The 14,929-nt window shown below is 56.9% G+C and overlaps 1 protein-coding gene across 1 annotated transcript in view; it reads right to left on the bottom strand.

The window, feature by feature from the left end:
• CSMD1 (CUB and Sushi multiple domains 1) overlaps positions 1 to 14,929 on the bottom strand; it is a 720,682-nt gene that overhangs the window by 262,999 nt on the left and 442,754 nt on the right. The window contains exon 7 of the mRNA XM_054565852.1: positions 13,356 to 13,433. Coding sequence (XP_054421827.1) covers positions 13,356 to 13,433 — 78 coding nt within the window. The remainder of the gene's footprint in view (positions 1 to 13,355; positions 13,434 to 14,929) is intronic.

Raw genomic sequence — 14,929 nt, 5'->3', positions numbered from 1 at the left:
AGTGGTCTCTTCGGAAACCTCACTGCCCCCATCAAAATACCCTGTCCCTGCCTGGCTTTCCTTTGAGGAGCGGGAGCCAGAGGGAGGGGCAGAGCTGTGGGGGCTGCAGGCTGACCTCGCCCGTGCCGGGCGCACCGAGCCACCTCCCACCTGCGTCCCGCTGCCTGTGATGCGGTGCGGCCTCTAAAAACCAGAGCAGCTGTGCTTCTGTTTTCTAAACTAGGAAGTTTGAGGTCATTCAGTAGGTGATTTAATTATTCAAATACATCTTTTTTTTAATGGATGTCACATTCAAATAAAAAAGTCAGCCTCACTTGTGACTAGTATGTGCGCGCAGTGTGGGTGTGTATGATGTGATGCGTGGTGTGTACGGAGGGTGAGGAGGGGCTTTGCTGGGCACCCCAGGGCCTGCGTGGCTCCCCTGCTGGGCCACGCGTGTGAACGCTGTCTATCAGCTGTCTCAGTGGAGACAAGTCTGGGAACTTCTGCTGTGTGATGAATGGAGTTTACAGTCTACCTGTAGATTTTAGGTGGTATAATTCGATAGGTATAGACACAGTCTTTAAAAATTGGTGCTTTAAAATAAAACGTTTGCGATCCCCCTGGATAAAGTTGAAAGCAGAAACGTCACTCGATTCATTTGTGGCCCGTGTCCCACACTGCGGCTTCTGTCCAGACAGGACCCACGGCAGCGGCTGTCGCGGCTCCGTGCCTGCTGGTGTCGCGTGCTGGGCGAAGTGTTGCATAAACTGTGATAAGCAGGTAAAATGCCCTGTAGGGTGGATATTGTCATCCCTCTTCTAGAAATTAGGGGGTGGAGGCTTCATACTATTTCGTTGGTTAAATATTTCCCCTCGGTTTAAAGACATGTCCGTTGGGCGTGCCCCACGATGAGCGAAGAGCACACAAATTATACGCGGGCAGAGGACGTGCAGCTGTCGCACAGCCTCCCGGTCCCGGCCCCGCCCCCCCCGGGCTCCCCGCTCAGGCCGCCCTGGCTCCCGCCTCCCCCGCTCCATGGCAGGATGCCGTCCCGTCCCCCCGGGCGCGGCGGCTGCCCGGCCCGGTCCTGCTCGGGCTCGGACCTCACGCCAGCGCTGCCCTCGTCACGTGAGCCCCCGGGGAGGGTAACAGCAGCCTCTGGCGCCTTCCGTTTCAGCAGTTTATTAGCGTTGACGTTGTCCTGAACTGTTTCTCCTTTCGCTTGTATGGCCCTCGCGTTTCCTGCGCGGGGACAACGGGCTTCCCCGAGTCCTGCCTCCGAGGCCTCACCCACGGCCGCAGGGGTTCTGCACCCTCACACCCTCCGGGCGCTCGGCGGCCGCCTCCCTGGGGGGAGGCGCTTGGGGGAACATTTCTTTGTGGAGCTTGTCAGCTCAAACATAACTCTTTTTTAAAAATAAAGTTATTGAATTTATTGGGGTGATGTTGGTTAATAAAATTATACCGGTTTCAAGCGTACGACTCTCTAATACATCATCTGTATGTTGCACTGTGTGTTCGCTACCTGACATTTACAATTGAATTAAGGTTTCTGGGTATCAACTTTCCTGAGGGGAAGACGGAGAGTCTGACTTATGCCCGTACCCCTTCTGCCGAAACCCACAGACCTCACTGTGCATGGCAAAAATATTGCTCTGGTCTTCGTAGCTTAATGATAAGACAGATGATCCCATTTTCCATGTGATTAATAGATAGATAGATATATAGATGATAGACAGACAATAGATACTTAAGATAGCGATAGATGACAGATAGACAATAGGTAGATACATGAGCTATAGGGAGATGTCAGAAAGGCAGACGAATGATAGGCGGATGGCACCCAGATGACAGACGATGCATATGCGGAAAGATAGGCTGATAATGAGAGAGAGGACAGATGGATGAGAGCTCCGTGAGAGCCAGACAGATGACAGAGAGATGAGTGACAGGTGCGCAGGTGGAACACGGGTGGGGACGGAGGACAGGCAGGGGGACAGAGAGATGCGATGCGGTGCCTAGATGACAGACGGCAGAGCCACCCCCCGTGAGACCCCGCGCTGAGGTGGGCGCACAGGCCGCGCGGTCAGGAAGCCGCTGCTTCTGTCGAACGTCTGCTGTGGGACGCGCAGGGGGTGCTCCGGCTGCAGCCAAGCACGTGCGGAGGCTCCTTACAAAATAAAGCTTATGTGCTAAAGGAAAACAACACTAAACGGATAAGTATCTCTTTTCCACTGTTGACAGACGTCATGGAAGGGAGGAGGCCAGGCTGGCGGGGCGCACGCTGTGCGACAGGGCTGCGGGGGGCTGAGCCCGCGGGCGTGGGCGCGGAGGGGGCGCCTGAGAGCGCGCTCCTGGGGTCGTGCGTGAAACGGCGCGGAGCCGGCAGCTGCAAGGAGACTCGCTCATTCGTTCGTTCACCGTGTACCCGCTGAGGCCCACGTGCCCGGAGCCCAGTGAGGCAGTGGACGGAACACTAAGATCTTCATCCTTATCCATGAGACCATAAGGGACATACATTTAAATATACAAAAATATACACACACACACACGCGCGCACGCGCATACACACATGCATATTCAGTCATTAGATAATGAAAAGAGATGAAGAGAAAATAAAGGAGGGCGAGCACGCAGGGTGCGTGTGGCCACGCGTGGCCGTGGTGGCTTCACTGGGGCGCCGGGCGACAGCGTCGGAGAAGCGGCGCTTCCGGAAAGCGCGGCGGCCGGCAGGAAGGGCCTTCGGGACACCGCCCCAAACGAGAGTTACGTCACAGGTGCCACGGGACTCGACAGACGTGGAAAGGTGGGCAAAGAGCTCGGTCTGGCTCACGCTGAAGAGCCGCAGGTCAGCAGCTGCACGTCCCGTCCTTCGCCAGCAGTGCTCAGCGCCCGGCAAGAGATGCCGAGGGACAAAGAGAAAAAGGAACTGCGCCCACTGCCCGGTGTGTACGCCAGGCCTGATTCTAACGACGCGCACGCCAATGAACCCTCTGGCTAGAACTGACAGCAATATGACCACCGTGGGCGACGCAAGGCGGGCTTCCCCGCAGAGCAGCCACGGCGGGCGCGTCACAGAGGCCAGCGGGAGCGCAGGCAGGGCATTCGCTCCCCACAGATAACGGAGACTTTTTTTGAGGGACGATAGTACGAGAGTCAAGGTTTCCTATAATGTGGAAGAAACCCTGGAGAAGAGATGTTAGTTTGCTGTTTTCCTTGCTGAAAGGACTGAAAACCAGAAATAAAGTCCTCTCTTCAACTAAAGCACGTTTCAACATGCCATTGCGCTATAGAGAGCATGTAGGTAAAATTAAAATGGGGTAAAACGGTGTGATCCATCCCCGTCACGTCCATCCGAGGAACCCGAGCCGAGGAGCGGGCGCGGCGGTGGCGGGCTCGGAAGGGGAGCCTGCGGCTCCGTCCTGACCGGACCTCACGCGACCGATCGGCAGACCGGGCTTTACTGCGTAACAGACTCCTTTTTATTTCACAGAGACAACTGCTGGGTTCTTAACACCATACAGTCACATAACGAATTTGATATTCTACTTCTTTCCTACCTTTTCACGGACAACGCATGGATCAGCACTTCTGAAAAGTGCCAACATCAGACGCCTACGGAGGTTTGTGCAACATGATCGTGTGCACATTCAAGCTGCAAAGCTGCAAAGCTCGTCTCAGGCGCAGTGTGGACCATTTCTTACGCATTAATTGCTGAACCTGAGTTTTTGCTTAAAGCTATGACTTTCCCAGATACGCAATGGAAGTATCTTGTTTGGATGTCACGAGGTTTACGCTGTCTCATTCGCCTTTCAGACGGACAGTTCACTCTCTGAGGCAAACGGGGTTCCCCTCACGTGTGCTAGCCACGACCGCAGAGGACGGCGCCCACAGACACGCTGCTCCCCCTCGAAGCACGTCGCTCACCCTGCGTGTCTGTCTCACTCGCCTCCCTCGCCTGCCCTGCAGGTCTGCGCCTCTGAGAACTCGGCTTCTTTTCCTTCTCTGGCAGCAACTGCCTCCTACCTTCTCTCCGTCTGCCTTCTCCGCATGAAAACGAGGTAAATGCTTTGAACTCAGGGGACCGGGCCAAATAACTACCATACCAAATAAATCTAATCGCTCGCCTTAATAAAACCACAGGGATTAATCTAATTAGTGTGGTAATTAATGTGGATAGAACACGGGCACTTTGGAGGTCGGACCGTCATCGGCGCACGCGCTCGACGGTCAGCGCGAACGCCACTCCGTTTGCAGCCAAGACGCCAGGGAGAGGGAGGGAGACAGGAGCGTCGTTTCAGCCCTGAAAATGTGCGGCCGGACCAGAAACAGGCGATTAAGAATTTTGGAGGGAAAAAAATGCGATAAGAACTTATAAACTCCGTGTCCTCTTCTCTTTATCCATTGGACTGACTCATTTTCGGAACGTGAATTCCAATGTTCCGAGGTCGGTCCAGCTCAGCGCGGCCCGTGGCAGTGCTTAAGCCGCCAGGGGACCACGGAAGGGGGCGTTTAGGGGGCTTCGCCCTCCTGCGCGGTCACGTCGCCTGCGGCAGGACTCTGCGCCGAGGCAGCCTGCTGGCGACCAGCGGGGGTGGGTTCCAGCGACAGAGCCGTGCGTGGACGCGGGGCCGCCCCGGCCGCTGTCCCTGGGGACGCCATAAATAATTGCGGGCTGAGGTCGCCAGTTCTTCCTGCTTAAACACGAAATTAAAATACCCCTAGAATCTATGGTCTTTCAGATGCAAATCTACCAGGCCAAAAAGAGGTTGCCAAAAAGAGGTTTATACCCTGAAAAAGACCCGCCGAAAGGATGAAAGACAAGCTACCCCCAGGGAGGCAGCATTTGCAACCCCAGGCCCACCGAGGCCCTCGCACCCAGAGCACAGAACACAGCTCCACACGAACAGAGGGAACAATCCGACGGCAAGCGGGCAAGTCCCGAAACTCCCGTTTCTCCGGGGACAGTGCGGACGGCGACCGCCACGCGCACCCGAGCCCCGCATCACTGGTCCCCAAGGAAACGCCGGTCAGGCCAAGGGCCGCCGCCCCCAGGGGCGCTGAGCGCAGGCGCAAGGCGTCTGTGTCGGTCTTATCGCCACGTCCTGAGAATCTACACCCGTTTCAACATAAACAGTTAAAAAGAGAGCTCGGCACCTAACTGAAGTCTCTGAGAGACACGGGCAGGCACACGCCAGGTACTCGCCCCGGAGGGTCGCCTGGATGCAGCTGGGGTGTGAGGTCCCCGCTTCCCCCGTGCCGGCTGCCCCGGACTGCGTCCGCTGCGGGGCGCGCCCCCTGGCTCCCTGGAGAAGGCGGCGTTCCCGGCCAGCGCGTGGCCCCCGGGCCCCCTCTACTTTCCACGCCACCGCGCGCACGGACCCCTCTCCTTAAAGTCAGCCCGAGTTACCAGCGTGGTCGCTGCTGGGCCGCCTCCCCACCTTCGTCTCTGTGTTTCCCACTCAGCGAGGAAACGCCCGCAACCCCGTTTCCGCTTCGTTCCTCCGTAACTCGATGAGCGCCCCAGTCACAGGTCCTAAGGCCAAGGTGTTCGGCTTTCTCCTTACGGTTTGGAAAGAAAACAATGAGGCTGGAGGGCCGCACACTTTTCTGGATTCGCCTTGATGTTCTGGGTACGTGATTTTTAACTCCCTTTCTATCTCTCTTGATATCAGAGCTAATCCAGTTAACGGGCTGACCTGGTTTCCTTGGGTCTAGAATGGAGGGCTTTAATTCCATTCATAAAGAAGCTACTCGTGATTAATCGGCGTGATCTTTCAAGGGTCTGACGGAAGCTGCTCACCGGCGACGTTCGATCAGGGGAGAGGATTTAACTACAGGCAGCAGCGGTGCCCTCAGACGGCTGCCGCGGGTCCGCCTGCCTGTCACCGCCCAGTGCCGCGGCTGCCGCTCCCCAGAGCCTGCGTCTTCCACCCGATCTGACGGGGAGACTTAATTATTTCACAGAATTTGAGGAACAGCCATGCTCTCTGGGGCTTCTGGAAGAGAGAGAAGGAAACGGTAGGACTTACACAGTCCTTTCGGAACCGCGGGTTGTCTTCCACGCACCTTCCCAAATAAAGGAACGTATCCTCTACTTATTTTGCAAAGTGAGTTGTGCTCAGCAGTCGCAGGCGGAAACCATTTGGAAAGTGTCTCCCTGCCTCTGAGGGTGACGCTACGACTTCACCGCCTGTGACCGAATCGCCCTCTATCTTGTCTTGTGTATTTTAATCGATGCTTTTTTCCCCGGTTACTTAAGGGACTATATATGTAAATGGTGTGTTAGCTCATGGAGGAGCCGGCTAGCAGCGCTTCTGGTTGCCGGCGAAGCCGCCTTCCTGGGCGCCGGGACCGCAGCCCCTCCCCGCCCGGATCCCCAGGGCCCGGGCCCAGCCCCTGCGGCGACAGGGCCTGCCCAGGAACTGCGAGCGCAACTCACTCCCCCGAGGTCTGAGGCCCTGTGTGCATCGCGCGGACTCCCGCTGCGGGGGTGGGTCTTTGCTAAGGGAACAAGGATCCGTAACCCTTGCAAAGCTCCCTGTTACTGCGTTTCCTGAGGGACAGAGTGGGTGGAGCAGCTGTCCCTCGTGGTTTCTGCAGGGGTCAGTGGGGCGATTACTTTTCCTACTGTCAAAAGGGCGCCGAGGGGCAGGACCGGGCGCCCAGAGGAGCGGGCCGCCCGCGGCTCCGCGGCCCTCCCGTGAACGGCACTGGCCCGGCCGGCTCAGAGGGCCGCGCAGGGGGCTGTAGCTGCAGGGGGCGCCGGGAAGCCGCCCGCGGCAGCGTCTCCAGCAACCGGGTTGCAAACGTAGGGACTGACGATATGATGAGGAAACAAAACGTGTTTCGTACTTTGTAGGTGGGGAGAGCGAAGGGTGTTCGTTGTAGAGAGGGATTCGCGTGGGGGTTTGCGGAACAGCCAGCTGGCTGGTTACCCGGGACGGTGCCGGCCCGACGGTCGCGCCAGGTGGAAGCTGTTTCCGGAGTCGGCTCCAGAGCTGGGCCCACCGGGCACCCCCCGCGCCTGGTGGGATGGCGGCCTGACCCTGGCAGCCCTTTGGGGAGCCGCCCGGGCATCAGCCCCATTCCCCCACCTCCCTGTCCCCCAGGCCCATGGCCCGTGTCCGGCCCTGAGCCTGAACGCGCACCCCACAGAGCGCGGGACGCAGGGCTGCCGTCAGCCCAGGGACAAGCGGCTCCTCGGCCGCTCTGTGGAGGGGGGCCCGCAGGTTGTTGGGTGCAGCAGCCCCCTGTCCACGGGGCCACACGCCAGGCCCCCGGGGCAGGCCTGAGACCACGGAGAGGGAGGCACCCTGCGTGCACCCGAGTTTTCCCGGGACACATCCTCCCGCGACAGTTTCTCTTCTAACTCAGACGCAGAAAGAGAGGAACAACAACTAATAATAGCAGGACAGTTACACGAGACGCTGTAGCACAGGCTACGTGAACGCACACGCTGTCTCTCTCAAAATATTGTACTGTTCTTACCGACCTTGTCACAGGAAGGCGGCTCTTTCTGGCTTCCTGTCGGGGGACAGAGTCGCCAGCCTCACTGCCTTTCGCTTAGCGGCCATGTTCAGTGAAATTGGGGTCACCTGGGCCCCGTCAGCTAACCCAGCGGCTCCTCCAGGACCAGCAGGCGCAATGCTGCTTCCTGGGAGTGATACCGCGAGATTTCGCCTCATTGCCCAGAGCCGGGCGCAATTTAGAACACGTGAATTGTTTGTTTCTGGAATGTTCCACGTGATGATTTGGGGCCACGCAGGCTGCGGGTAACTGAAACTGTGAACGGAGGGCGCCTCTCCCTCCCGACCCTGGAGCGCCCAGAGTACGCGTCCCTGGGGAGACCTCACTACCCCTCAGCGCCTCGCGTTCACAGAAACTTGGCAGAAGTAACTTGTCCCTCACGGTTTCAATGTTCCCTTCCACGGAGTGGGCACAGGGATTCATTCTGAGGCTACAGCATTTTGCGACTTGGGTGACGTCTCTGTTTGCGCCTCCGTGACTTTGTCTTAACCGCGCCTGGCCGGTAACACAGCGAAATAGCCAGTGACCAGCCCCGGGAGGGGCCTCCCGACGGAGGCGCTGGGACTCGGCCGCGCGCAGGCCCCGCCTTCTGTGTGATCTCGCCTTTTATGGGTCGACCTACTACTGCTTTGAAAGGTCAACAATTTCTGTTTTCACTCGACCCCCAGCAAGGGGTGCCGCCCTCACTCCCCACCCGGTGGGGCGCCCTCTGCCCCCACGGGCACGCCCGCTGACTGAAGCTCCCTCTCGGGGGCGCGGGTAACCCCCTCATCTCCGTGACGGCGGCGCGGCTTCCTCAAGGCCAGGCTGCTCAACGCGAGAATGAGAAGCGGCTATGAAGACCTGACTGAAGGAACGGGGGAGCCTCGCTTTGTCATCTTCCTGCCGCTGCCACGCAACTAGGACAGACGGCCGTCCCACGGGGAAACGCGTACGTGGCGTTATTGTGCACCCGTGTCTGCCAGGGAGGAACCCAGGCAGGCACATCCGTCCTCGTGGACTTTGTACTCTAGTGGGGGCAGTGGAAATAAGAGCGCGTGTGCGCACACGGTCACACAAACACACATGGCGACTATGCACGGGCTGCATGACTATAGGTGCTCTCTGTGGGGCGTTGTAAGTGCCTCAGAGGGAAAGTAAGAAGAGAGGAAGTGGTGGGTGGCGGCCACGTGTGCCACCTCAGTGCAGGGGAGCAGTGAGCGCCTCCTGCAGAAAGGGACACTCGGGGCGTGACCTCGGGGCAGCGGGGCGAGGCCCCCCCGCGCCCGGCAGGTCACTGCGGAGTGCGGGGAGGGAGGGGCAAAGGCGGAGGATCCTGCGTGCCTGTGGTCTTTGAGAAGCAGCTCCTGAACCTGGAAGACAGGGACAGGGACAGGGGCAGGGGCAGGGCTGGGGGTGGGCTGGGGCACGGTCTGTGAGAAGCCTGGACGCGGGCTGTGACGGGAAACCGCCGCAGGGTTTGGAGCAGAAGAATGGCGTGATCGCCTGGCAGTCCTCCTCGGTCCCCGGGTGTGTTGGGAAGGGCGGCGGCGGGAAACCGAGGCCGGGAGGGGAGGCTGGGCTGGTGCAATGTCACCCACGTTTGCTGGCTTGGGGATAAAGAGAAACGGCCCGCGTTTGCGACTGTGTTCCTCGGCAGAGAGGCTCAGAGAACGGCAAGGAACTGGAGACAGAAGATTAACGTCCTTTTTTTTCTATTTTGGCACATTGGGATATAAGTAAACAGAAATTACTACACACCAGTATATTTCCTGTGTCCTTAAGCTCTTCTAAACCTAAGGAAACAAAGGCAGTGAATATAGCAATTACACTGATAAGTGGGAAAATGTAGTACGGCCCAGGGCAGAAGGAAGAAAAATCTTTCATAATGGCGTATTTTAGAAACTGGGTTAACTGGTCACACCACGGTACAAAGATAACTCCAACTTTATACAGCTATGATTGCATCTTTGTGCAAAGTAGTTCAGACATCATTTTGCAGTTTCATTCTAAAAAAAAAAAAAGGAGCTACAAAAGTTTAGAATTTGCCCTTCTGAATAATTATGTCTAACACAACAGAAAAGCCAGGGAAATGGAGCTACTGAAGTCATTATGAAAGACAATGTTCAATCAGTCGCTTTTCATTACCAGGAAGGCCTCTTTGGCAACTTGGAATGAGTATCATTCTATTTTGCTTCAGGTATTTTTTTCAAGGTGGGGAAAAAAAATGGATTGTCCACGGAAACAAAGAGCAATGAAATAAATGGCTTATAGTGAAAAGAAGAAGAATTCTATGGTCATTTATTTCATAATGTTCTGTTGTTATTTTTTCCTAAGGGCGTATAAGATGATGCATTATATTGCTCGATTTTTCTGCAGTGCTTTATTCAGCTTCCATTAAACAAAGACCCTGAATCGCACGCCCCGTCCTGCGCGGATCCAGGCCGTGGTTACTACAAATGGCCAGGACGAGACGGGGCCATCCATCCGCCCGAGAGAGTTACAGCAAATCAACGCTGGCTTTGTGAAACCATCCGTCTTGCACCTGACTTGGGAGAACAATCTCTCGCTGCAGAATAACCCCCAGGGTTCTCCTGTCTCGTCCCCCGACCGAGTTTACTCTCCGGGGTGAGCAGGGCCCTGATGGGTCATGTAGCCCCGTGATTCTCACGTGTCATGGGGCCAACCTTGCCTCCCACCAAGGAGGATGTCGGGAAGAAGAAGAGGAAGAAACTGTGTCTACTGTTTCCATCATTTAAAAACAGAGAGTGGGGGTCGAATAAGCCCTTAGTGCCCAGGGGACCCGGTTGCAGAATGAAGAGGGCGGGGCTACGACCACTTAGCGGGGGCGAGAGGTCTGGGGGGCGGGCGTTTCTAAGTTTATTTCAGGTAAGTGGTCGCGGCGGCACCATGTGCCCCTGTACGTCATGAGCTTTTCAAAGATGCAAGCAATTCGCAAGTCAGAGCACCAGGCGTGGGCAGTCATGCGGGCCCAGTCCCAGCGGACCTGGCCGCCTCTGAGGTGGGGGCCACACAGGGGAGATTCGCACTGAAATCTGGAGAGAAGGGCCCTGTAGGGTCGGCCCCTTCGAGAAGGGCGGGGACCTCTGGTCTTCGAGCCTGGAGCACAGGCTGCTTGGGGGCCCTTGGCAAAGAGGCAGCAGGTGGAATAAATGTTCCGACCTCCCTCCAGTCACCTGCCAGGCTTCTATGGGCAGCACTCAGCTCAGACCTGCAGGAGGACACCTGTCCCATAGCCCACGACGTCAGGCCTCGGTGGAAAAGGCACGGGCGAGCCCTTGTTGGTAGGCACGCGCTTGAACTCTGGAGGAAAGGATGACCACGCGGTCCGTGGTATCACGTGTGCACCCTGCAGAGCCTCATGAGGAGGAAGGAATGACAGAGAACAGAAACAGCTGAGACGCAGGCCAACAGCCAGCGACGAGGGACAGAGGCGAACGGGCCGTCGGACCTGGCGCTGGGCATTTCTCAGGGACATTTTGTTGCATCCCTAGCAACCCCCTGGGGAGGAGGACCACAGGCCAGGGCGGGGGTGCAGCTGGTGCCAGAGTGACTCGTCGGCCAGGGCTGGACCGCGACTGGCCGAGGGGGGTGCGGTCCCCCAGAGAGACCCAGCTCTTGGGGTCAAGCGAAATCGCTAGAGGCTGAAGTTCACTGAACGAGTAGGAGGCCAGTCCCAGAGACCCCCATGTTCAATAGAAATGATGAACTCAAATTGTCAGTGCCCCCAGTATCAGCCTGACCTCACTGAAACCCACGCAGAAGGCGCCAGGATGTACAAGACCCGCAAGTGACTCCCACGTGCGGCCTCCCGGCTCACGGAGATGGTAGGAGAGCCATGAACTGCTCAGCGAGAAGGCGAGTCTGTGGCTTCCTGGGTCAAGGCTCACAGCCCCTGGCGCCTGTCCCGGGCGGGCTCCGGGGGTCCTGCGTTCTGGGCTCACCTGCTCGATTGGCCAACCTATGCCCTATGACCTGAGAAAGCAGGATCAGTGGTCGCAAGGCCTTTGAAGTGTGTGGCTGACCCACTGCTTACACTCTTTGCTTCTTTCTCTTTCTACGCGGAAAGGCCCCAGTGGGCTGGCTTTGCTGAATGCCCACTAAATGCCACCTACCGGAACAGGACTTTACAAATAGCCTGCTTGATCTACGTGACAAAAAGCATTACTATTTTAATTTTATAAATGATGAAGCTTGCCTGGAACTAGATAAATAACCTTACAGCTCCTGAACCCTTGTCTCTCTAGCTCCAGAGCCTCTGTCCTTCTGCCTACGGAACATTTCATTTAGTTTTGCCACACCTTCTGCGTAAGTAACATCGCCATTTATTTTCCCGCTGGTCTTCGACGGCTCCCTGTTTCTTCTGTTCCTTACTTTCTCTAATGATTAATTCCCATGTCTGAAAAAAATTGTTTAATACAGTTGGGAGAAAGCACAGAACACTTTTTAATACCACATGAGTAATTATGTACTTGTGCATTTGCATTCCGAAAAGAACGGAAGAAATGTCTCCTTACGAAAAAGCCCCGTCTAAAAGGCATACTAGCTGGAAAGTTTGATGTCTAATTGATCTGCTACTGGTCCTAATAGTGATCGGATGTAAGGGCCCACCTCGTGTGTGCTTCTACGTTACCGCGGGCCATTTCTGCAGGATTTTTTTTTTACCATAAAACATTAATTCTGCAGTTATTAGAAGAAGTCCTACATCTCCCTTCTCATTGAACATCCTGAATTAAAAGACAACAATAACTAAATATTAAAATGTTTTTTCAAAAACCACTTCCTTCCCTGCCTCGCAGCTGCTTGCTTCCCTCACGCGTCTGGTTTTCTTTGGACGACAGCGGCCGTGACCGACTGCCGAGCCGGAAGCGCAGAGAGAACACTCACGGGCCGGCCCCTGTCCGTGGAGCTCTAGGGCCTGAACCGAAGGCAGAGCTCGGGGAGCCCACCCCGCTGCGGACGGGTGTTCGCCTCCCCTCAGCAGGCGCGTACTGAAATCCTAACCCACAATTTTACGGGATTTGGAGGCAGTGCCTTGGAGAGGTGATGAGTCTGCGAGGGCGGAGCCCTCAGGGTGGGGTCAGGGTCTCAGAAGAAGAGACAGAGAAGATCCTCCCTCCCTCTCCCCCGTCTCCCCCTCCCTCCCACTCTCTCCCCGTCCCCCGCCCCGCGCCCCACCCCCCATCCCCACCGCCCTCTGGAGATACAGCAAGACTACAAGTCGGGGGCAGCTGCTGACGCCAGGAAGGAAGGCTCGCCAGACGCTGAGCCGGCCGACCCTTGATGCTGGGCTTCTAGCCTCCAGGACAACAAGCAATATATTTAAATCTCTGTCTACGGCGCTTGGTTAGAGTGGCCTCGAGAGCCTACAGCACAGCCCGTGTCTGAAGCCTCGTGCCCCCAGTGTCTGGGTCCACCTCCCCATCCTCTCCAAGTGCCAGAGGGCAGGGCCACTGGGCAGAGTCAGTGGCCTGCGGTCGCGGAGACAATGAGCGGGAAGCCACTAAAGGGGGGTACCCAGAAGCCAAGGTGGGTCAACATGCACTGCAACGATCAGACGATTTTTATTATTGTTGTGCGAGAGCAGCCGCCGCGCTGTGGGCAGAGCGTGAAGGTGGCTTGGACCTGCACAGAGGAGGTACGATCAGCACAACCCTCTCCCCAACCACGGGGAGTCAGCGCACGTCCCTCCTCCCAGGAGGTGCTCCTGCGGGTGGAAACAGGGACGTGGCTGGAGCGTGGGCGCACTTGGCCGGGCGGCTTCTCCAGAAGCGCCCCAGGGAGGATTCCGCCCACGCTCCGCCCCCGGCCCACTGCCCCTGGTACGGAAGGAGCGGACTTACAGACAGAGGTCTTGTGGCTGCTGTCCTTGCTGGGCAGCATCTTCACTCCTCGGGACTTCAGCTCAATTGCCTTTTTCACTGGAAGAAACAAAACAAAGCCGTTAGCAGGTGCGAATGAAGGGAAACCACGGAGCAGCGTCTGTCCTCACAGGTGCCCCGCCACGGCCGCCGTCCCACCTGGAAGCAGGCCGCACCCAGGCCGCAAGGACACAGAGAGCACGAAGGGGTGGAGGGGCTGGTGAGCCAGGGCGCCAGGCGGGGGGAACTGCCTGCCTCACAGCTGCAGGGTCGGGGCCCAAAACAGCGCATCCTGTCCACGCGCCGCCCAGGCCAGGGGCCGCCCGCAGGGCGGGGTCTGAGGCTCGTTGTCGCTGTGCTGCGGCTCAGGCCGGCGCCGGCCTCACGTGCAGGGGCCACTGAGTTCCCCAGATTTGCCGTGAAAAGCTTTAGATAAAAATGAAAGTTGCCCGTTCACCTATTCCTATACTCATGGCGTCATGCAGAGTTTCGTGAAGGAGCAGGCACCGACGGAGAGCTGGCGTGCGCGAAGCATGTTCGCAGTGTCGGGGACAAAACGTTCAGCAGAAGAGCACAGGCCCTCCCAGGCCCGTGTAACTGCTGCGCAGCACAGAGAGGGCACAGGGGAGCGTGGTTTCCGAAGGCGTGGCTCTCAGGCTGGAATGAGTTTCTTAATTTTTCTAGGACCTGCATCCCACATTTTAAGAAGTTCTACTCTTCTGGAAAAAGAAAAAGCAGGGGCATGCTTTTGTGGAAAGAAAACAGAAAACGATATTCTAATTTAAATGTTAAAATATTATGTAAATTATAGAAAATACTTAACTTTAACCTTTCTGATTCAAGTATGTCAAACTAGACCTGGAGCAGCTGAGAGCAGGAGGACTGGGGTTCAAATCTTTGCTTAAAATTGGGTGGCTTTGTGGCCTGAGGAAGTCACTTAACTCAGTTTGTTACTTTATCTGGAAGACGGGTCTGATGGATAATGTCCTGGTGTCACCTCAGCCGGGCTGTATAATGCTGAGATATTTGGCCAAACATTTCGGGGGTGTTCCTTTTCTGATGCGATTAGCATGTGCATGGAGAGACCAGTAAAGCGGATTGCCCTCCCCTGGTGGGTGGGCCTCACCGAAGTGGTTGAAGGCTCAATTAGGACAAAAAGCCGGCACTCTCCCAGGTACGAGAGATCCCGCCTGTCTGACCGACCTTGTGCTGGGGCCTCTGTTTGCCCTGGCCTCAGATTCCAACTGGAACAGCCTTTGGGCCGACACCACACCACCCGCCCCCCTGGGGCGCCCCGGCCACCTCCTCCCGGAGGTCTCGGGACTTGTCGGCCTCCATCATTGTGAGAGCATATTTTGTATGACAAATCGTATGCATGATATGTGACCTTCTTGGTCCCGATGCCCTGGGGAGCCCTGGCCGACACAGGGGGCGCACCGACAGCAAATGCGGGCACAAGGCTCCTGGGGGCTGAGGCGTGATGACTACGTCGTCTTCAGCAGAGGACCCTGAACGGGGTGGCTCGGTCCCTGACAGTGTCTGCGGTCACTTTCCTA

Source organism: Pteronotus mesoamericanus, unplaced genomic scaffold (assembly GCF_021234165.1).
Source record: "Pteronotus mesoamericanus isolate MK-2021 breed Mesoamerican mustached bat unplaced genomic scaffold, CSHL_Meso_final contig_169, whole genome shotgun sequence".
NCBI classification, from domain to species: Eukaryota; Metazoa; Chordata; class Mammalia; order Chiroptera; family Mormoopidae; genus Pteronotus; species Pteronotus mesoamericanus.
The sequence above is the reverse complement of the archived record's forward strand: the minus strand, read 5'-3'. Positions and strand labels throughout refer to the sequence as shown.